Source organism: Bombina bombina, chromosome 2 (genome assembly GCF_027579735.1).
Source record: "Bombina bombina isolate aBomBom1 chromosome 2, aBomBom1.pri, whole genome shotgun sequence".
NCBI classification, from domain to species: Eukaryota; Metazoa; Chordata; class Amphibia; order Anura; family Bombinatoridae; genus Bombina; species Bombina bombina.
Genome location: NC_069500.1, coordinates 1084498689 through 1084521146, shown reverse-complemented (window position 1 = coordinate 1084521146; position 22458 = coordinate 1084498689). Strand labels below are relative to the sequence as shown.

At 38.5% G+C, this 22458-nt stretch overlaps 1 protein-coding gene across 1 annotated transcript in view; it reads right to left on the bottom strand.

Annotated features, from left to right (window-relative positions):
• REELD1 (reeler domain containing 1) overlaps positions 1 to 22458 on the bottom strand; it is a 92155-nt gene that overhangs the window by 6519 nt on the left and 63178 nt on the right. Inside the window, exons 3-4 of the mRNA XM_053700215.1 lie at positions 21003 to 21187; positions 14957 to 15156 (exon numbers count right to left, since the gene is read on the bottom strand). Coding sequence (XP_053556190.1) covers positions 14957 to 15156; positions 21003 to 21187 — 385 coding nt within the window. The remainder of the gene's footprint in view (positions 1 to 14956; positions 15157 to 21002; positions 21188 to 22458) is intronic.

The window sequence follows — 22458 nt, the reverse complement described above, 5'->3', positions numbered from 1 at the left end:
TTGGATGGGCATTGCCCTTAAAATGGCATTTAGCTCTTTTTCCGCCCAAACCCTAAGCTAAAAATAAAACCCACCCAATAAACCCTTAAAAAAACCTAACACTAACCCCCGAAGATACACTTACAGTTTTTGAAGTCCTCATCGAAGCCGGCAGAAGTCTTCATCCAAGTGGCCCGAAGTCTTCATCCAAGCCGGTAGAAGTCTTCATCCAGACGGCATCTTCAATCTTCATCCATCTGGCGCGGAGCGGCTCCATCTTCAAGACATCCGGCGGCGGAGCATTCTCTTCAATCGACAACTCTTCCAGAATGAAGGTTCCTTTAAGGGACGTCATCCAAGATGGCGTCCCTTGAATAGAATGCGAGCTCAATCCTATTGGCTGATTGGATCAGCCAATAGGATTGAAGCTCAATCCTATTGGCTGATTGCATCAGCCAATAGGATTTTTTACCCTTTAATTCCGATTGGCGGATAGAATTCTATCAGCCAATCGGAATTCAAGGGACGCCATCTTGGATGACGTCCCTTAAAGGAACCTTCATTCTGGAAGAGCCGTCTATTGAAGAGGATGCTCCGCACCGGATGTCCTGAAGATGGAGCCGCTCCGCGCCAGATGGATGAAGATAGAAGATGCCGTCTGGATGAAGACTTCTGCCCGGTTGGATGAAGACTTCGGCCTGCTTGGATGAAGACTTCTGCCAGTTTCAATGAGGACTCCTGCCGCTTCGTTGAGGATGGATGTCGGGTCTTCAAAAACTGTAAGTGGATCTTCGGGGGTTAGTGTTAGGTTTTTTTAAGGGTTTATTGGGTGGGTTTTATTTTTAGCTTAGGGTTTGGGCGGAAAAAGAGCTAAATGCCCTTTTAAGGGCAATGCCCATACAAATGCCCTTTTTCAGGGCAATGGGGAGCTTAGGATTTTTTAGATAGGATTTTATTTGGGGGGTTGATTGTGTGGGTGGTGGGTTTTACTGTTGGGGGGGTCATTTGTATTTTTTTTTTACAGGTAAAAGAGCTGATTTCTTTGGGGCAATGCCCCGCAAAAGGCCCTTTGGTAGTTTATTGTAGGCTAGGTTTTTTTTTATTTTGGGGGGATTTTTTATTTTGATAGGGCTATTAGATTAGGTGTAATTAGTTTAAATATTTGATAATCTCTTTTTTATTTTGTGTAATTTAGTGTTTGTGTTTTTGTAATTTAGTTAATTGTATTTAATTAATGTAATTTATTTAATTGTAGTGTAAGGTTAGGTGTTAGTGTAAGACAGGTTATGTTTTATTTCACTGGTAAGTTTGTATTTATGTTTGTATTTATGTTGAAATTGTTTTTATTAAGTTTTTACATATAAAATAAAATATACATTTGTCAAACATTCTGATTTACATTATTCATGTGTTAGATGATACAGTTCTAAAACAAACTTCGAGTGTATGCATTCGGTTTAAGTGAATACCAATACTAGGTCTTGGTATCGGAACAAGGTTTTGTGCCTCTCTATATCACTCTTTAACTTTCAAAACCAATGAAGATACAATTGCGATTGCAATTGTCTTTGTCGTGGGTCTCGGCTTGTATTTTTATGCAGAACTTTTATGGTAATACAATTACTCCCTATGTATTCTATTCAATTCATAGTACATAATGAAAGGTTCCCATCTTGCTAAAAATCTCTCTGTATCGTTAAGGGTTTCAGCGGCTGCCCATGCCATATTATAGTGATTCTCTAGTTTATTATGTATAAAGGAGAAATCAGATGGGGTAGACTTCCAGAATTGAGCCACGCTAATTCTAACTGTGTGGTGCATATCATCATAACTAATTTAAGATGGATCTTAGGGATACCTGAGATCGGGAAGTGAAGTAAAGCATGTTCTATTGTTAGCGTTATTTGGTTTTGGAAAATGGAGCTTAATAGTTGCGATGTATAGTCCCAAATCTTTCTAATTCTTTCACATTCCCACCACATATGAATATATGTACCTCTTTCTCCACATCCTCTATAACAAAGGTGAGATAGCGAGCCCTCTGATTCATGTGACCTAGTGGGATGAAGGTACCATCTGAAAGCTACTTTTATATAGTTTTCTTTAAGCAATGCATTTTGTGTGAAGGATAATCCGTTCAACAGATTTGTGTTCCATGTTTTAATTGGCAAGGTTTTGCCTATATTTCGCTCCCATCTAAGTATGGTTTGCGTTTTAACTTCACTACGAGGGGAATTGAAAATGGAGTATAATATAGATATCGCTGCTCATATTTGGGAAGTGGTGTATTTGGGAGAAGATTCGTATTGCCTAGTATTTCGTTTGCCTGCGATCTCAACTGTAAGTAGTGATACCATATATTTTTATAGTTTGTGTCTAATTTCTGATATTGTTCGAAAGATAATTTTTTATCTGCTATAACAATGTCTGCTATTCTGTAAAGTCCATTATTAGACCATTTCTGCTGCACTCTCAGATCTACAGAGGAATTAAGAGTCACCAGTGGGGTTAATCTGGATCTATCTCTAGTAAGGAAGAATTTAGAGTTTAGTAACTTCCATAAATAAATTGTATGGTTAATTGAGACGTAGCTTCCACTCTGTGGGAAATTCATGAGATTTGGGGCCCATAGCAGTCTAGCCAAGAAGTCTGTCCCCATAATGTTTGAGTCAATATGAGTCCATCGCTTTTTTTGACACCCTCTAAACCAATGTAAGGTCTGGGACATCCTTGCTGCATAATAATATGGCATTAAATTGGGTACTCCCACCCCTCCTTCCCTCCTGTTGGTACACATCACTTTTTTATTGATTCTAGCTCTTTTCCCCTGCCAGATAAATCGTAACAGGTCTCTTTGAAGTTTATGTAGTTCTGGGTGTGGTACTGATATAGGAAGAGCTCTAAACAGGTATAATAATTTTGGTAATAAGGTCATTTTAGTGGAAATGATTATACCATATAGGGAGATTTTAAGTTTGATCCATTTTGCAATTAAATCTCTAATGTGTTTAAACATGGGGACGTAATTAGCTTGGTAGAGGGTGTATATGTTAGTGGGTAGATTGATCCCCAAATATTTGATGGACTTTTTAGCCCATTTAAACGCGAAATTTAGTTCCAGCAATTTCTTAGTGTGTTGTGGGAGCTTAATGCCTCACATTTTTCCTCATTAAATTTATAGCCTGAAAGGCTGCCAAATTGTTGCAAGATCTGGTATAAGGGAGGGAGGGACAGCAATGGTTTGGACAATGACAGGATGATATCGTCCACGAATAAGGACAGCTTGTGTTCCAGAGCACCATCGATAATACCAGCAATATTATGATTGTCTCCAATTTTGACTGCCAGCGGCTCTATACAGAGCGCGAATAGCAGAGGCGAAAGCGGCCAACCTTGGCGAGTACCATTATTAATATGTATTGATTTGGAATGGTAGCCCGACAGTTTGACAAATGCCGTTGGGGATGAGTAAAGAGTAGCACGGGTGTCGTAGAAATCTCCTGTAATACCTATTTTTTTAAAGGACAGCGAACATATACTTCCAATTAACTCTATCTAACGCCTTCTCTGCATCCAGGGCAAGAAACAGAGAAGGCGCTATCCGGACAGTGGCAATGTTAATCAAATCTATCACTTTGCGTGTGTTATCTGGTGCTTCTCTGCTAGATACGAATCCTATCTGATCTAAATGTATCAAATTATTAAGAATGGGGTTAAGACGATTTGCTTATATTTTTGTAAATAGTTTTATGTCTTGGTTTATCAAAGAAATAGGCCTATAATTTTGTCAATGTTGCTTATTTTTGCCTGGTTTCGGGATTACTGCAATTCTTGCCATTAGCATCTCTTTAGGGATTTTCTTATTTTGTAGTATGGAATTAAATACTTGTACCAGTTGTGGTATTAAAGTAGATTGCAATAGTTTGTAAAAAATTCCCGAGTACCCATCCGGTCCTGGTGTTTTTGAGCTTTTCAAATTTTTTATGCCTATTCTGACTTCCTCATAAGTGATTGGGTTATTTAGGGACTCCCTATCCTTCTCCATTATTGAGGGTAAGGCGCCATCTTCTAAAAATTTGTCCAATTCTGTTGTTTTATCTGCGTCTGCTTTGTCTAGCGGAAGGTTATATAATTTATGATAGTAATCCGCGAATGTGTTCGCGATGGATAATGGATCATTAGTCGTTTTATTGTCAGGGAGCTGTAGTTGAGGGACTGTGGTAATTCTAGTAAACTCTTTCAATTTGTTGGCCAGCATCCTATCTGGTTTATTAACGTAAATATAGTATTGGGTATCAATCATTTTGATTGACCTAATTGCATCTTTATTCAAGAGGTGGTCTAGTTTTTCATTTTTGGTCTTAAATTGTTTTAGTAAAACTTTGGCAGGGTTATCTAGAATTTGGGTCCGTAGAAGGTCAATCTCTGATCTTAACTTTTCAAGCTGGGCTTTTCTAAGTTTATGTTGTTTACTGGATTCTGTGATCAGTAGACCTCTGACAATGGCCTCTAGTTATTAAGGTCTGGCAGATCATATTCAGCACAAGAGCTGCTGGGGCAACGCTGCCCCCTGCAGACTCAGGGGGGTGTCAATCAACCTGATCGGGTTGATTTCCGGCGATGACTGTCCGCCTGCTTAGAGCAGGCGGACAGTTGTTGAGTGAGATAAATTCCTGTATTTGTTGCTGAAGGGTGCTCCTGACCAAGCTATCTTGTAGTAAGTTTGGATTTTAAGTTTGTATTTATTTTAGCTAGGTAGCTAGTAAATAGTTAATAACTATTTACTAACTAGTCTACCTAGTTAAAATAAATACAAACTTACCTGTGAAATAAAAATAAAACCTAAGATAGATATAATGTAACTATTAGTTATATTGTAGCTAGCTTAGGGTTTATTTTACAGGTAAGTATTTAGTTTTAAATAGGAATTATTTAGTTAATGATAGTAATTTTTATTTAGATTTATTTTATTTATATTAAAGTTAGGGGTGTTAGGGTTAGATTTAGGGTTAGGTTAAGGGGTTAATAACTTTATTATAGTGGCGGCGATGTTAGGGACAGCAGATTAGGGGTTAATAGCAGTAATGTAGTTTGCAGCGATGTTAGGGACAGCAGATTAGGGGTTAATAATATTTAACTAGTGTTTATGATGCGGGAGTGCGGCGGTTTAGGGGTTAATATGTTTATTATAGTGGCGGCGATGTCCAGAGTGGCAGATTAGGAGTTAATAAAAAATTTTTAGTGTTTGCGATGTGGGAGGGCCTCGGTTTAGGGGTTAATAGGTAGTTTATGGGTATTAGTGTACTTTTTAGCACTTTAGTTATGAGTTTTATGTTATGGTGTTGTAGCATAAAACCCAAAACTACTGACTTTCAGTTTACGGTATGGATCTTGACGGTATTGGCTGTAGCGCTCACTTTTTGGCCTCCCAAGCAAACTCGTAATACAGCGCAAAGGAAGTCCCATTGAAAAAGGACTTTTGGAAAGCTGCGGTAGTTATGTTGTGTTACAGCCAAAAAAGTGTGCGGTGCAGCTAAACCTGCAAGACTCGTAATACCAGCGGTAGTGAAAAAGAGCCATAACGCTGCTTTTTCACTCATACCGCAAAGCTCATAATTTAGCCGTCTATATTTAAAAAAATATCTGCTTTAAAATTATAATAGGCTATTTAAAAAATGGACATATGGGTTTTAAGTTGTTAGTTTCCTATTATTCAGTTAATAACAATGTCTTTGGGCCTTTGGTGCCAGCGACAAGATAGAATATCCAAAATAAAGTCACTGTCTGCATAATTGTAAATGTCAGAACTGTAATCAGTCCCAGTCTACTTCTGTCATTACATACATTTTTGCTATGCGCGACAATGACAATATCTAGATTCATATTTAGTACATTATTCACATATATTTACTGATGGCAGTGAGTAAGCATATTTCCATAATTAACCTTTTACCGCCGTTATGGCGTTGTATTACATCCAAACGGCGCTGAGTTTTAGTGCCGTTAGGACAAAATACAACATCATAGCCGTTTGGCTGTCCTGAATCCAACGGCACTTCCTGGATGTGATCGTGGTCTGGAGGGCGTGCCTAGCATCATAGTGACGCCCCCTGACCCGATTCCATCATTAAAATCTCGCAATCGCATGCACAATTGCGGGATTTCCATTTTCTAGTTTTGCATAAGCAAAAATGTTATATTAATATACTTTTTACCTCTGTGATTACCTTGTATCTAAGTCTCTGCAGATTGACCTCAGTTTACCTCAGTTCTTTTGACAGACTTGCATTTTAGCCAATCAGTACTGACTCATAAATAACTCCACAGGAGAGAGCACAATGTTATCTATATGGCGCACACATGAACTAACACTGTCTAGCTGTGAAAAACTGTCAAAATGCACTGAGATTAGAGGTGGCCTTCAAGGTCTTAGAAATAGAATAAAAGCCTACCTTGGTTTAGCTTTCAACAAAGAATGCCAAGAGAACAAAGCAAATTTGATGATAAAAGTAAATTGGAAAGTTGTTTAAAATTGCATGCCATATCTGAATCATAAAAGTTTAATTTTGACTAGACTGTCCCTTTAAACTTTCATGATTTAGAGAGTGTACATTCTCTAAAAGATTTCAGATTATAATTGTATTATCAAAAGTAACCTCATTCTGACATCCTTTGTTTAAATTTAGCTTCTTTCCATTGGATTACACTTAGGTACGGAGAGTATACGTACCTTGGGCACTATATGTATAACATTTTTAAAAACATTATTGGAAACATTACTGCCATATAATGCTCAACTAACGTGCACGCTCCTACGCCTACCTCAGTATGTTCTCATGGATATTAGCCAAGTTAAAAAAAAAAAGAAACAAAGAAAAAGAAGTAAACTTTTTAGAAGAATTAAATTTTAAATTATTTCAAATTGTACAATCTAACTGAGTCATGGAAGTGCCTTTAAGCAATACTAATATTAACTTGTACACGCAACAGCTGTTGGTCTGAATTTCCCACCTCCCATGATAACATTTTGTATAAAGAATAAAGTGAGAATACATTTAAAATTATCTGTGTAAATTATTTCCTGTTGTACTTAATTTTTAGAATTCTACAGTTAAATATTGTTCTATATAGTAACCCAGTTTAATATTTGAATAGTAGTAAAAAAGGCTGGGATAAAACTACACCAAAATAACTAAATAACTGATTGTTGAATGAAAAGGCCAGAATTCCTGCAACTTCTGATCATTTAGGTTCAGATACAAAATGGAGCAGGATTTGCCAAACAAACGTTCCTTTCATTTTATTTCACTTCTTCACACATAAAATGAAAAAATTGTTTAAAAGTGTATGCTCTATCTGAATCACGAAAGCAATGTTTTGGGTTTCATGTGCCTTTAATTTCCAAAACACAGAAATAGTTTTCTACTGTAAAAAAAGCTTTTATAAACAAAAAACAACCAAGGCTAATTTTTCTAATGAAAAAGCTGCACGTTATTTGTGAACAACAAGTTAAATGGACAGTCTAGTCAAAAATAAACTTTCATGATTCAGATAGGACATGCAATTTTAAACAACTTTCCAATTTACTTTTATCCTCAAATTTGCTTTGTTCTCTTGGTATTCTTAGTTGAAAGCTAAACCTAGATAGGCTAATATGCTAATTTCTAATCCCTTGAAGGTCGCCTCTTATCTCAGTGCATTTTGACAAGTTTTTACAGCTAGACATCGCTAGTTTCATGTGTGCCATATAGATATCATTGTACTCACTCCCACAGAGTTATTTATGAGTCAGCACTGATTGGCTAAAATGCATGTCTGTCAAAAGAACTGAAATACAGAGGGCTGTCAGAAGATGCTTAGATACACGGTAATCACAGAGGTAATAAGTGTATTAATATAACTGTGTTGGTTATGCAAAACTGGGGAATGGATAAAAAAGGGATTATCTATCTTTTTAAACAAAAAAAGTGTGGAGTAGACTGTCCCTTTAAGTTTAAAGTTGCAAAGACTTTACATCCCCTTTAAAGAATATCCAAATGAGAAACTGATCTTTATTGTAGCTTTTTAAATTAATAAAATCCCACACTGAGTGTAGTTATTTTCTTTATATTCCATTCTTTCATATTTGATTATGTTATCAGTGAAACAACTTGTGTTTAACCACAAACAATCAACAGATGAACTATGCAGTGATCATTTCTGCATCCTTGCTTGGCGTTTATCAGGGTTTAAACACATATACAGAGAGACTTTTCAAAAACTAAACTGCTGTAACTTAAAGGGATAGTATACTATAAAATTGTTTTTCCCTTAATGTGTTTCCAATTACTTTTTTTACCAGCTGTATAACCAGTATAAAATGTATGATATTTGCTTTTTTAAGGTTTATTTGTGTATATGAATTCGCTGATTTTGTGTTTTGAAGCCACAACTTAATAAAAATGGGTTGAGCTTGTAAGTATAATCAGATCACATTACTTTATCACATTGTATACATATACATGCTTCTTTATCTTATATCTGTCCATAAACCAATCACCAATACTTGGAGAGAACAATGGAAAATTAACATTTTATTACCTGGGAGTGTAATTTATTCTACTGGCTGTGTTTACACAACTTGGCCTTAAGACCAAAAACTTTTAGGATGGGTGGGGATACCACAGGCTAAATAAACAATTTCAAATGCCAATATAAGGGCAATGGAAATACTAGTAAACAACAGGACAACAGCAGGTAAAGTGGATCATTGGGAACAAATTAAAGGGGAGAACATTTTTGAGTAAACTGTCCATTTCAAAAAGTTGTTTATTTATTGATTACATTTTATGTCCCTTTAAAAATCAAGTCACTAAAGATGATGAGAAGCTGAGATGATTCTGGTAGTAACGTGTAAGCATTTTTTCATTTAAAGGGACAGTCAACACCAAAATTGTTATTGTTTAAAAGGATAGATAATGTATTTACTACCCATTCCCCAGCTTTGCACAACCAACATTGCTATATTGATATACTTTATAACATTTAAACCTCTAAATGTCTGCCTGTTTCTAAGCCACTACAGACAGCTTCTTATCACATGCTTTTTTATTTGCTTTTCACAACAGGAGACTGCTAGTTCATGTGGGCCATTTAGATAGCATTGTGCTCACATCCTTGGAGTTATTTAAGAGTCAGCAAAACACAGCAGTAATTGGCTGAAATGCAAGTGAACAGATAATAAATAAAAATTCATGTGATCAGGGGGCTGTCAGAAGATGCTTAGATACATGGTAATTACAGAGGTAAAAACATAAATTATGCTTACCAGATCATTTAATTTCCTTCTGTATAAGGAGAGTCCATGGCATCATTCCTTACTGTTGGGAAATAGTGAACCTGGCCACCCGGAGGAGGCAAAGACACCCCAGCCAAAGGCTTAAATACCTCTCCCACTTCCCCCATCACCCAGTCATTCTGCCGCGGGAACAAGGAACAGTAGGAGAAATATCAGGTTATAATTGGTGCCAGAATAAAAACATAATTTAGAAGGCCACCCATCGGAGAACACCGGCGGGGGCCGTCGACTCTCCTTATACAGAAGGAAATTAAATTATCTGGTAAGCATAATTTATGTTTTCCTTCTTAATATAAGGAGAGAGTCCACGGCATCATTCCTTACTGTTGGGAAAACTATACCCAAGCTCTAGGAGGACACTGAATGATAATGGGAGGGACAAAAAGAGAGGCGGACCCTAATCTGAGGGCACCACAGCCTGCAAAACCTTTCAGCCAAAGCAAAAACATAAAATTTGCAAAATTTAGAAAAAGTATTTAAGGAGGACCAGGTAGCTGCCTTACAAATCTGATCCATAGAGGCCTCGTTCTTAAAGGCCCAAGAGAAAGCCACTGCTCTAGAAGAATGAGCAGCAATCTTCTGAGGAGGTTTATGTCCCCCTGTCTCATAAGCTAAGTGGATAACGCACCTTAACCAAAAAGATAAGGAAGTTGAAGAGACTTTCTGACCTTTATGCTTCCCGGAATAGACAACAAACAAGAAAGAAGTTTGTCTAAAATCCTTAGTAGCCTGAAGATAGAACTTCAAGGCATGAACCACGTCCAAATTATGAAGCAAACGTTCCTTCGAAGAAAAAGGATTGGGACACAAGGAACGAACCACAATCTCTTGATTGATGTTGAGGTCTGACACGACTTTAGGAAGGAAACCTAACTTAGTACGTAGGACAGCCTTATCAGAATAGAATACCAGATAAGGAGGCTCATATTGAAAGGCAGCAATCTCAGATACACTGTGCGCAGTAGTAATAACCAGTAGAAAAGAACCCTCCAGGACAACTATTTAATGTCAACTTGCGTCCATAGTCACAATCTCCCAGGATGGTCTTAAGAAGGATGTCCCTTGGGACAGATAATCTGGACAGAGCCACCAGACAGAACCTGATCGCCGTTCCACTGCCTCAGCATGCACAGTTGCAACGGTTTTAGACGGAACCTGGCAAAGGGAATGATGTCCATGCTAGACACCATGAGACCAATCACCTCCATACACTGAGCCACAGAGGGCCTTAAGGAGGTCCGGAGGGCAAGACATGCCGAAGCTAGCTTGCAACATCTCTGGTCTGTTAGAAATATGCTCATGGATATGGAGTCTATTATAGTACCCAGGAATTCCACCCTGGTGCTTGGTATAAGAGAACTTTTTCTAGGTTTATCTTCCATCCATGAGATCGAAGAAGAGAGAAGAGATTCCAAATGGTCTTCCGCCAGAAAAAAATATAGTGCTTGTACCAGAATATCATCCAAGTAGGGAGCTACTGCTATACCCCGGGTTCTGGCAACGGCTAGAAGAGCCCCTAGAACCTTCGTACAAATTCTTGGAGCAGTAGATAGACCAAACAGAAGTGCAATGAACTGGAAGTACTGGTCCAGGAACGCAAACCTTAGGAACTGGAAGTGGTCCTTGTGGATTGGAACATGAAAGTAAGCATCCTTCAGATCTATAGTGGTCATGATCTGTCCTTCCTGAACTAAGGTAAGGATGGAGCTTATCGTCTCCATTTTGAACGAGGGGGCATTTAGAAATGTGTTTAAGCACTTTAGGTCCAGAATAGGGCGGAAAGTTTCCTCCTTCTTTTGGACCACGAAAAGGTTTGAATAGTATCCCAAACCTCTTTCTGCGATAGGTACTGGGACAATGACTCCTAAGGAGGACAGATCCTGTATGCACCACAGAAAGGCTTACCTCTTTTCTGGTCTGGAAGACAGGATTGAAAGAAGAAATCTGCCCTTGGGTGGATGAGACTTGAAACCTATCTTGTATCCCTGAGCTATGACCTCCAGGACCCATGGATCCTGCACGTCACTGAACCAAGCATCTGAAAAGAGCAACAGTCTGCCCCTACACAATCTAGAGCTGGATTGGGGGCTGTCCCTTCATGCCGATTTAGTCTCAGCGGGCTTCTTGCTCTGCTTGGACTTATTCCAGGACTGAGACGGCTTCCAAGTATTCTTGGTTTGCTTGGGCTTAGCGAGGACTGCTGTCATTGGGATTTATCAGAATGAAAGGAACGAAAATTAGTCTAACTTGTCCCTTAGACTTGATCTTTTTATCTTGCGGTAAGAAGGTACCCTTGCCCCCTGTAGCCATGTAGATAATGGAGTCCAGGCTTGACCAAATAAAATCTTTCCCTTAAAGGGAAGAGAAAGAAGTCTGGACTTAAAAGTCATATCTGCAGACCAGGACTTCAGCCAGAGTGCCAGACGCGCCTGAACTGAAAAGCCAGAAGCCTTAGCATTTAGACGAATAATCTGCATGTTTGCATCACAGATAAAATAATTCTTAAGGCCTTAATTTTTTCCTGGATAACGTTGAGGGGACCCTCCACCTTGATTAAATCTGATAAGGAGTTGCACCAGTAGGTAGCTACTCCAGCAACTGCAGTAACAGCCGCTGCTGGTTGAAACAAATATCCTGTATGTTGAAATATTTTTTTTTTCATCTTCTTATCCATCAGCTCTCTGAACGCCAAGCTATCCTCAAGCGGGATAGTAGTGCGTTTGCGTGGAGATAGCCTTAGGGACGGAACCCCACAACTCCAATTGAGAGTCCAGGACCGGGAATATTTTTTTAAAGGAAGACATAGAGGAAAAGGAAGATCCAATTCTGTCCCATTTATTCATAATAATGTTCGCCATCTTTACAGCCACAGAAAAAGTTAAAGGCACTACCCTGTCCTCGTAAACTCTGTCTAATTTAGGAATCAAAGGTTCAACAGGCAGCTTGGCCTCTGGAACCTCTAATGTAGACAGGAATTCCTTTAGAAGAAAACGTAAGTGTTCAATCTTAAATCTAAAGGCTGGTTCCTCCACAGCAGGAGGCTTAGAGGCAGCAGACTCTGTCCCAGACAGTTCATCCTCTAAAGCCTCAGAGTGCAACTCATCCTCGGATAACTGAGACAGAGCAGTAAAATCCAATAAATTACATGATGACCCCAGGGCAGCAGAGCTATGTTTAACCTTTTGCTTGTGTTTAGCAGGGCAAGGTAAAGCACTGAGGGTCGCAGACACCTCCGTTTGTAACTGCGTGGTAAAATCTGGTGGTAAAGGGCCCCCTCCAGATGGAGGATTTAGAGTGCTATGGGAAGCTGTGTGTGTAGAAGGAGATGAATGTTGGGTATGCACCTCATGGGACAGCGAGTCCTCAGAGGTGGACGGCTCAGTGGTAATAAAAGGGTTAACCTTCTTTTGACCGAATAACGTTGTCAAGGCATGTGGAACATAACAGAGGGCGGGCATACGCAATATAAACAGTTATTACTATTTGGAACAGAGGGAGTACCCTCTAATATATCAGAATCCTCCATAGCTTAAGCTAATAACAACAGGAAACAGAAAATAAACCATCTTTATTTCTCAAAAACGGCACCTTTATACTCCCAATGGCTGGGGCACTCACCACCTCCTAGACCCAGACAATACAGAGAAATAGCATCTTCTCCAACAGCCAGCTCGGTCAGGAAAAAGGAAATGAAAGCTAGACTACTCCTGGTCACATGGTGTGCCAAGCTAAAAGCTGCGCAGCACTCAAAGTGAAAGTAAAAACCTGTGCGTTCCAGCCACATAACAAACAGCCTATGAGCCCAATAAAATCTCACACATAAAGCAGCATAAAATCAGAGCATCACATTTGGTTAGTCCCCACTGTTTAATAATCCCCCGCAGGCGATATTAACCCATGATTCTATTAAGATAAAAGGAGCCACACTGTGACCCTGTCTTCTAGCGTTTTCAACATATGAAAAAATTGAAACGATCTTATCAGAATCCATGCTGTGGAACAGAAACACAGCCTCTCAAGTGTGACAGTCTTGTAGCATCGTTTCTGACATGGGGGCCCATTTATCAAGCTCCGAATGTAGCTTGTGGGCCCGTGTTTCTGGCGAGTCTTCAGACTCGCCAGAAACACCAGTTATGAAGCAGCGGTCTAAAGACCGCTGCTCCATAACCCTGTCCACCTGCTCTGATGAGGTGGACAGGAATTGCCGGAAATCAACCCGATCGAGTACGATCGGGTTGATTGACACCTCCCTGCTGGTGGCCGATTGGTCTTGAGTCAGCAGGGGGCGGCGTTGCACCAGCAGCTCTTGTGAGCTGCTGGTGCAATGTTAAATGCGGAGAGCGTATTGCTCTCCGCATTCAGCGAGGTCTTGCGGACCTGATCCGCAATGTCGGATCAGGTCCGCAAGACCTTTAATAAATAGGCCCCATGGACTTGAGTGAGAAAACAAGCAGGCAGGGAAACTTGTCAACACTGTTAGAAGGTAGTCTGGATGGGTTCGCAGAAAGACTCTACCTGCATCTCCAGACTCTAACTTTCGTCAATGCTCTCACTGAGAGGCTGACAAGACTACTTAAAACTCCAGTCCCATATCAAAGGGCAGATACTCTTCCTAAGGAACTACTCTGAATCTTCTGACACTTCTCTGCCATCCTCCTGTGACGAAAGGCAAAGAATGACTGGGGAATGGGGGAAGTGGGAGAGGTATTTAAGACTTTGGCTGGGGTGTCTTTGCCTCCTCCTGGTGGCCAGGTTCAGTATTTCCCAACAGTAAGGAATGATGCCATGGACGCTCCTTATATTAAGAAGGAAAAGTATATTAATATAACTGTGTTGGTTATGCAAAACTAGGGAATGGGTAATAAAGGGATTATCTATCTTTTAAAACAATATTTTTTTTTAGTGTAGACTGTCCCTTTAAACACTCAAATGGACAGTAAAATTAAACTTTTATAATTCAGACAGAGCATGCAGTTGTAAACAACTTTCCAATTTACTTCTATTATCAAATTTGCATTGTTCTCCTGGTATCCTTTGTTGAATTACTGGCTAGCTCCTAGCAGTGTATTGCTGCTCTTGAGCACACCTAGGTATGTACTAGAATAAAGGATACCAATAGAACAAAGCAAATTTGATAAGATAAGTGAATAGGAAAGTTGTTTAAAATGACATGTTCTGTCTGAATCACAAAAGTTTAATTTTGACTTTACTGTCCCTTTAAGAAAATGTCTGTTTCAGCTATGCAAATACTTATCTATTTTTACATGTAGTATAGTAGTGAAAGTGATTCTAAAGCTTAATGAATGAGTGCCCGGTATCTAAAAATAATCTTAAAAACAGGGGCACTTTCATTCATTTCAGGAGCTGCGGGCGGAGGATCGGCTTTATGTTTACCATAACGCAAAGGTAAATATTTAAAAAAACAATAAACGTCTTTGTAAAGTTTAATGAATGAAAGTGCCCCTGTTTTTAAGATTATTTTTAGATACCGGGCACTCATTCATTAAACTATACATTCACTTTAACTTCTAATGTGTCATTTATTTTAATTGACATTTTCTTGCCATACCTGTTACTAAAACTGAAAATGGATACACCAGTCTGAGACAGCAACGTTTGCAGTGATGCCCTATGTGTTACGTGAGACTGAAGTGATGGTTTAGTTGTTCCAAGTCCAGATGTTCCGTTACTGAAAGACAATGTCACTGGTTCTGTAGGAATTGTGTCAGTAGTCTTGGTGACCACTCCATGTACAACAGACATTCTTGTAGGGTCTGTGCCAACAGGACTGGCAAAGGATGAGTTTATTGTATTGGCCACAGGTCTAGCAGTTATGATTCCTGCTAAGAGAAATTAAAATATTCATAATTAAACTAGTTAGTGACAACATTTTTGATGAGAGGTTGAAGCTGTTTATTTGGTTCTATATGACAATGTATAACCGTTAAAGTGATAGTAGTATTTTAAGGTTTGAGAAAGTCTATTATGAATCTATGCAACAGTTTAAATAAACCTTCATTCATGAATTGGAATTGAAGCTGCGCTACAACTTTATTTAGATAATCATTATATTCCTTAACCCCCATCTTACTTCCCCTTACAAAACTGTTTTTTTCTCATAAGGTACATATTTTTTTTAATGCAGTGCCGTTGTTGAGTTATTTGCGTATTAACGGTATAATATATATAAGTATTGTTAAGGAATCATATATGCTATATACTTATGGAAAGTATGCAAATAAAAATATAAATGTATACTCCCTAAAGATCAATTAATAAATATTAGATTCGCTATACAAATTTTAAAAATAAGTAACAGAGGATTACATTATATAATATACAGTACTAAAGTATCACACTTGGGTCTGTTTCGCTGCAGTTGTCTCCTTCATACTTAACATCTTTTATGAAATGATAAAATTACTGAAAGAAGTTATGAAACTTTATTCTCATTCGGTCATACTGATAATAGTATCAATACCAGAACTAGCGGAAAATAATGCTGGTGTACCTAGCTGTACCACAAAAAATATATTTATAGGAATTATAAAGACAAAGATTGCAACAAGTTTAAAATAAATAGACATTAAAGGGACAGTCAACACCCGACACAACAGGATTTAATATGTTTGTAACGCAAACGTAGATTCTCCTGCACCGCCTCCCTTCTCTATTACCTCTATCCTTGTCCTAGTAATCCTTCCAAATACATCCGTTAATCGACTTGAAATATGGCCGCCTAGCTCCTCCCCCTCCTCCTTCTTCCCCATCTCTATTTCATTTCAGGCTCATTGATGTAGGGATTGATGACGCGCTCCATATGTCATTGCGCATTTGTAATTCAGTCAGATCTGAAACAGCAATCGGACTTGTCGCAGCAAATTCTTTTGTTAGCTTTCAAAAATTGAATTGCGCATGCGCTTAACGCCGTGAACGAGTTTCAAGATTCTGACCGAGGATTTCATTCTAATTGGAGGCTTGCTTGAAAGAGAAGGTTAATAAGTAACAGTGGGGGGATTTTGGCGGACATATTTCGAGTAGATTAACAGATGTATTTGGAAGCATTACTAGGACAAGGATAGAGGTAATAGAGAAGGGAGGCGGGGTAGGCGGATCTTCAATTGCGTTACAAACATATTAAATCCTGTTGTGTCGGGTGTTGAATGTCCCTTTAAGCAAACTTAACCGTGTACATTCATTATTTATTGCTTGATATTGTTGCAGTATTCCTGGGCAATATGTGCTTTTCTCCCTCCGCGCTCAGAAGGGCAGGAGTGCGGTTATCCTAAGATTTTCCTGTGTACAGGGTAATGTTATATTAATTTAAGTTTCATGCTAGGCCACTGTATGGGAGACTAGGAACATAAAAAACACCAGGATTTTCAGACCTTTCAAGGACTTTATCTTTGGACTGCTATGTTCTACACATTTCACTAAGTAAACAATGGTTTTATTGAAATGTTTTTAAACAACATCTTTTGGGAGTATATAAAGCATATCTGTGTGTGCATAGGTAAACTAATCATACATTTTAGTTACTTCAATGTTAGATATCTTAAAGGGACACTAAACCCAAAAATGTTCTTTCATGATTCAAGTAGAGAATACAATTTTAAACAACATTCAAATAAATTTCTATTATCTAATTTGCTTCATTCTTTAGATATCCTTTGTTGAAGAAATAGCAATGCACATGGATGAGCCAATCACATGAGGCATCTATGTGCAGCAACCAATCAGCAGCTACTGAGCCTATCTAGATATGCTTTTCAGCAAAGTATATCAAGAGAATGAAGCAAATTAGATAATAGAAGTAAATTTGAAAGTTGTTTAAAATTGCATGCTCTTTCTAAATCTTGAAAGAAAAAATTTGGGTTTCATGTCCCTTTAAGAATGTTACAGGAACATGAAACACATTTTTTCCATGATTCAGATTAAGTTAACGGTTTTAAACAACTTTCCTATATGCTTCTATTATCAAATTTACTTCAAGCTCTTGGTATACTTTGTTGAAGGAGCAGCAGTGCACTTTAGGGAGCTAGCTGAACACACCTGGTGAGTGAGCCAATAAAAAAGGGCATATATGTGCAGCCATCAATAAGCAGCTAGCTCCCAGTACGGCATTGCTGCTCCTGAGTCTTTGTAGGTGTGATTTTCAACAAAGAATACAAAGAGAACGAAGTAAATTAGATAATAGTCAACTGTAAAGTAATTAAACATGATACGCTCTATATGAATCATGAAAGTTTCATTTTGATTTTTCTGTCTCTTTCAGTACATCCCAAGGCATGTATTTATCAAGCCGTCAACTGCAAATACGCTGAAATTCCGCAGCGTATTTGTGGTGAGCCTGATTCACCTTAGTTATCAAACCCTACAGACAGTAGAATTTAGTGACGTAACATACGATCCGCCGGTCTCAGTCCAACACAGATCGATGCTTACATCACTACAGATGTTCCGAACGCAAGTTCAGCACTATCTGACTACTTTTGCTAGTTATCAAATAACTAGCAGGTACGCTCGGCACTCTTCCGCCCCAGCGTACCTGGTTTTCAATCCGCCGCCCTGGAGGCAGCGGATACCATAGGAATCAATGGGAGTCGGAAAGCAGCGAAAGCTTATGTTCGCTGCTGCCCGATATCCCATTGATTCCTATGGTAATGTCTACACCTAACACCCTAACATGTAACCCGAGTCTAAACACCCCTAATCTGCTCCCCCTACATTATACTTATTAACCCCTAAACCGCCGCTCCCGGACCCCGCCGCAACTAAATAAAATGTTTAACCCCTAAACCGCCGCTCCCGGAGCGCACCGCCACCTACATTATATTTATTAACCCCTAATCTGCCCCCCTACACCGCCGCCACCTACTTTATATTTATTAACCCCTAATCTGCCCCCTACACCGCCGCCACTACATTAAATGTATTAACCCCTAAACCTAAGTCTAACACTAACCCTAACACCCCCTAACTTAAATATAATTTAAATAAATCGAAATAAATTATTCCAATTTAAAACTAAATACTTATCTATAAAATAAACCCTAAGATAGCTACAATATAACTAATAGTTACATTGTAGCTATTTTAGGATTTATTTTTATTTTACAGGCAACTTTGTATTTATTTTAACTAGCTACAATAGTTATTAAATAGTTATTAACTATTTAATAACTACCTAGTTAAAATAAATACAAAAGTACCTGTAAAATAAAACCTAACCTAAGTTACAATTACACCTAACACTACACTATAATTAAATTATTTCCCTAAGCTAAATACAATTAAATAAAATTAAATAAAATTATCTAAAGTACAAAAAATAATTACAAGATTTTTAAACTAATTACGCCTAATCTAATCCCCTTAACAAAATAGAAAAGCCCCCCCAAATTAAAAAAGCCCTACCCTACACTATATTACAAATAGCCCTTAAAAGGGCTTTTTGCGGGGCATTGCCCAAAAGTAATCAGCTCTTTTACCTGAAAAAAAGTACAATACCCCCCAACATTAAAACCCGCCACCCACACACCCAACCCTACTCTAAAACCCACCCAATCCCCCCTTAATAAAACCTAACTCTAACCCCTTGAAGATCACCCTACCTTGAGACGTCTTCACCCAACCGGGCCGATGTCCTCAACGAAGCCGGGCAAAGTGGTCCTCCAGACGGGCAGAAGTCTTCATCCAAGCCGAGAAGAAGAGGTCCTTTCATCCAGGCGACGTCAATTGTAGAATGAAGGTTCCTTTAAATGACGTCATCCAATATGGCGTCCCTTCAATTCCAATTGGCTGATAGAATTCTATCAGCCAATCGGAATTAAGGTAGGAAAAATCCTATTGGCTGATGCAATCAGCCAATAGGATTGAAGTTCAATCCTATTGGCTGATCCAATCAGTGAATAGGATTGAGCTCACATTCTATTGGCTGATTGGAACAGCCAATATGATTGAACTTCAATCCTATTGGCTGATTGTATCAACCAATAGGAATGTTCCTACCTTAATTCCGATTGGCTGATAGAATTCTATCAGCCAATCGGAATTGAAGGGATGCCATATTGGATGACGTCATTTAAAGGAACCTTCATTCTACAGTCGATGTCGATGGAAGATGATGCTCCGCATTGGATGTCTTGAAGATGGAGCCGCTCCGCGCCGGATGGATGAAGATAGAAGATGCCGCCTGGATGAAGACTTCTGCCCATCTGGAGGACCTCTTCTTCCCAGCTTGGATGAAGACTTCTGCCCGTCTGGAGGACCTCTTCGCCTGGCTTCGTTGAGGACTTCGGTCCGGTTGCGTGAAGACGTCTCAAGGTAGGGTGATCTTCAAGGGGTTAGTGTTAGGTTTTATTAAGGGAGGATTGGGTGGGTTTTAGAGTAGGGTTGGGTGTGTGGGTGGTGGGTTTTAATGTTGGGGGGGTATTTTACTTTTTTTTCAGGTAAAAGAGCTGATTACTTTGGGGCAATGCCCCGCAAAAAGCCCTTTTAAGGGCTATTTGTAATTTATTGTAGGGTAGGGCTTTTTTTTATTTTGGGGGGGCTTATTTATTTTGTTAGGGGGATTAGATTAGGTGTAATTAGTTTAAAATTCTTGTAATTATTTTATTATTTTCTGTAATTTAGTGTTTGTTTTTTTGTACTTTAGATCATTTTATTTAATTTTATTTAATTGTAGTTAATTGTAGTTAATGTAGGGAAATAATTGAATTATAGTGTAGTGTTAGGTGTAATTGTAACTTAGGTTAGGTTTTATTTTACAGGTACTTTTGTATTTATTTTAACTAGGTAGTTATTAAATAGTTAATAACTATTTAATAACTATTGTAGCTAGTTAAAATAAATACAAAGTTGCCTGTAAAATAAAAAATAAATCCTAAGATAGCTACAATGTAACTATAAGTTATATTGTAGCTAGCTTAGGGTTTATTTAACAGGTATTTAGTTTTAAATAGGAATAATTTATTTCGATTTATTTAATTTATATTTAAGTTAGGGGGTGTTAGGGTTAGTGTTAGACTTAGGTTTAGGGGTTAATACATTTAATATAGTGGCGGCGGTGTAGGGGGAGCAGATTAGGGGTTAATAAATATAATGTAGGTGGCGGCGGTGTAGGGGGGCGATTAGGGGTTAATAAATATAATGTAGGTGGCGGTGGGCTCTGGGAGCGGCGGTTTAGGGGTTAAACTTTATGTAGGTGGCGGCGGTATAGGGGGCGGCAGATTAGGGGTTAATATGTATAATGTAGGTGGCGGTGGGCTCCAGGAGCGGCGGTTTGGGGGTTAATACATTTATTAGAGTTGCGGTGGGCTATGGGAGTGGCGGTATAGGGGGTAAAACAGTTAGTATAGTGTAGGTGTTTAGTGACAGGGTACCAAGAAGCTGAAAAAAAGCCGAAGAGCAGCGAGATCGATGACTGTTAGTTAATAACAGTCAGCTGCTCATCACACCGTACTTGGTGCGCAGCTTTTTGACAGCTTTTTTGGTAACTTTGGAGAACGTATTCATGTCCGCGGCAGTGATATTAGGCGAACTTAGGAGAGCGTATTGGTGCCATTGAATGCAAGAAAGTCGACGCTTTGAGAAGTAGGTGCCAAAATGTTTTTCATAAAAACAACCACTACATCACCACTATTAACCCACAGAGTGTTGTTGATAAGCGAGAATGTTCTCTTACCGTATGTTGGTGATGTGACCAAATGAGTCTTCTTTGGCTTGGGGTTCTCTGGCAGAGCTGTAGAGTATGTAGGTGTGTACACATTTGCTGATGTAGAAACCAATGTACTGTTTTGGGTTTGTCCTGACACTATGGTTGATTCAAGCCGTGCCCAATAAACAAAATATGATTGAACAACTGATAAGCTGTTAGAAAAATGGTAAAATTTTTATTTTTAAAGTCATTTATTAAACACATTTGATGACATCTTATTAATTAGACCATCTCAAACCATTAATGAATATATAAAACAATATAAAATGATAAAATAGGTTTCCTCTTCCTTTAAAACGCCAATAAAACTCAGCATGTGTGTCATTCCTGGACGACTTGACAGTCTATGTTGAGTAAAAATGTATCTATTACATGTAAACTTGAAACAACCAGAGCTTGTCATCCTTAAGTTTCACACAATACATTTGGTTGATTACATTTTCTAGACCATATTAAAATGATTGTTTATAAATGTCATGATAAATCATCTTGCAAAAACTTTCTGATGATTAGTATAGGTGTTTGATAAATTAAAATGTTTATTCAGTAACAGCACATTTACTAATACTAATTATTAGTACCTGTAACGCAAAGTTATCCTCCTCATCACTAATTAATTAGTTTAAAAACCTCCCTGAATTTTTTTTTACCCTGGAATGTGTTGTGTGCTTTATGTAGTAGGATTAATATACTCCTTGAACACATCATTTTATAAAGTTGTAAGTGTTGTAAAGATTGAAAAATAAGCAGAAAATAAATAAACAAATAAATGACCACTGCTATTCACAAAAAGTCAATCTTGCTTTGAATTATCTTGTACCTCATTTTTGCACCAAGGTCTCATCTCATAGATATAATTTCTTTCTCATAATGTGTCTAACATTCTGCAAATCCATTTCTCTTTCTATATACTTCACCTAAATGTTTATTATATTTGACTGTGACATTAAATAGTATAGACAATGTATAACAAAGTTATGGTAAAATAAATATAAAATACAAGACTATGGCCCATATTTATCAAGCTCCGTACGGAGCTTGAAGGGCCGTGTTTCTGGCGAATCTTCAGACTCGCCAGAAACACAAGTTATGAAGCAGCGGTCTAAAGAGTATGATCGGGTTGATTGACAGCTCCCTGCTGGCGGCCGATTTGGCGCGAGTCAGCAGGGGGCGGCGTTGCACCAGCAGCTCTTGTGAGCTGCTGGTGCAATGTTAAATGCAGAGAGCGTATTGCTCTCCGCATTTAGCGAGGTCTTGCGGACCTGATCCGCACTGTCGGATCAGGTCCGCAAGACCTTTGATAAATAGGGGCCTTAGACTGTGCCAAACACTATGGGCCAGATTACAAGTTGAGCAGAAAATATAGCTTCCGCGATACTTGCGCTCAACTGAGTAATACCAGTGCACACAAATGTATTTACAA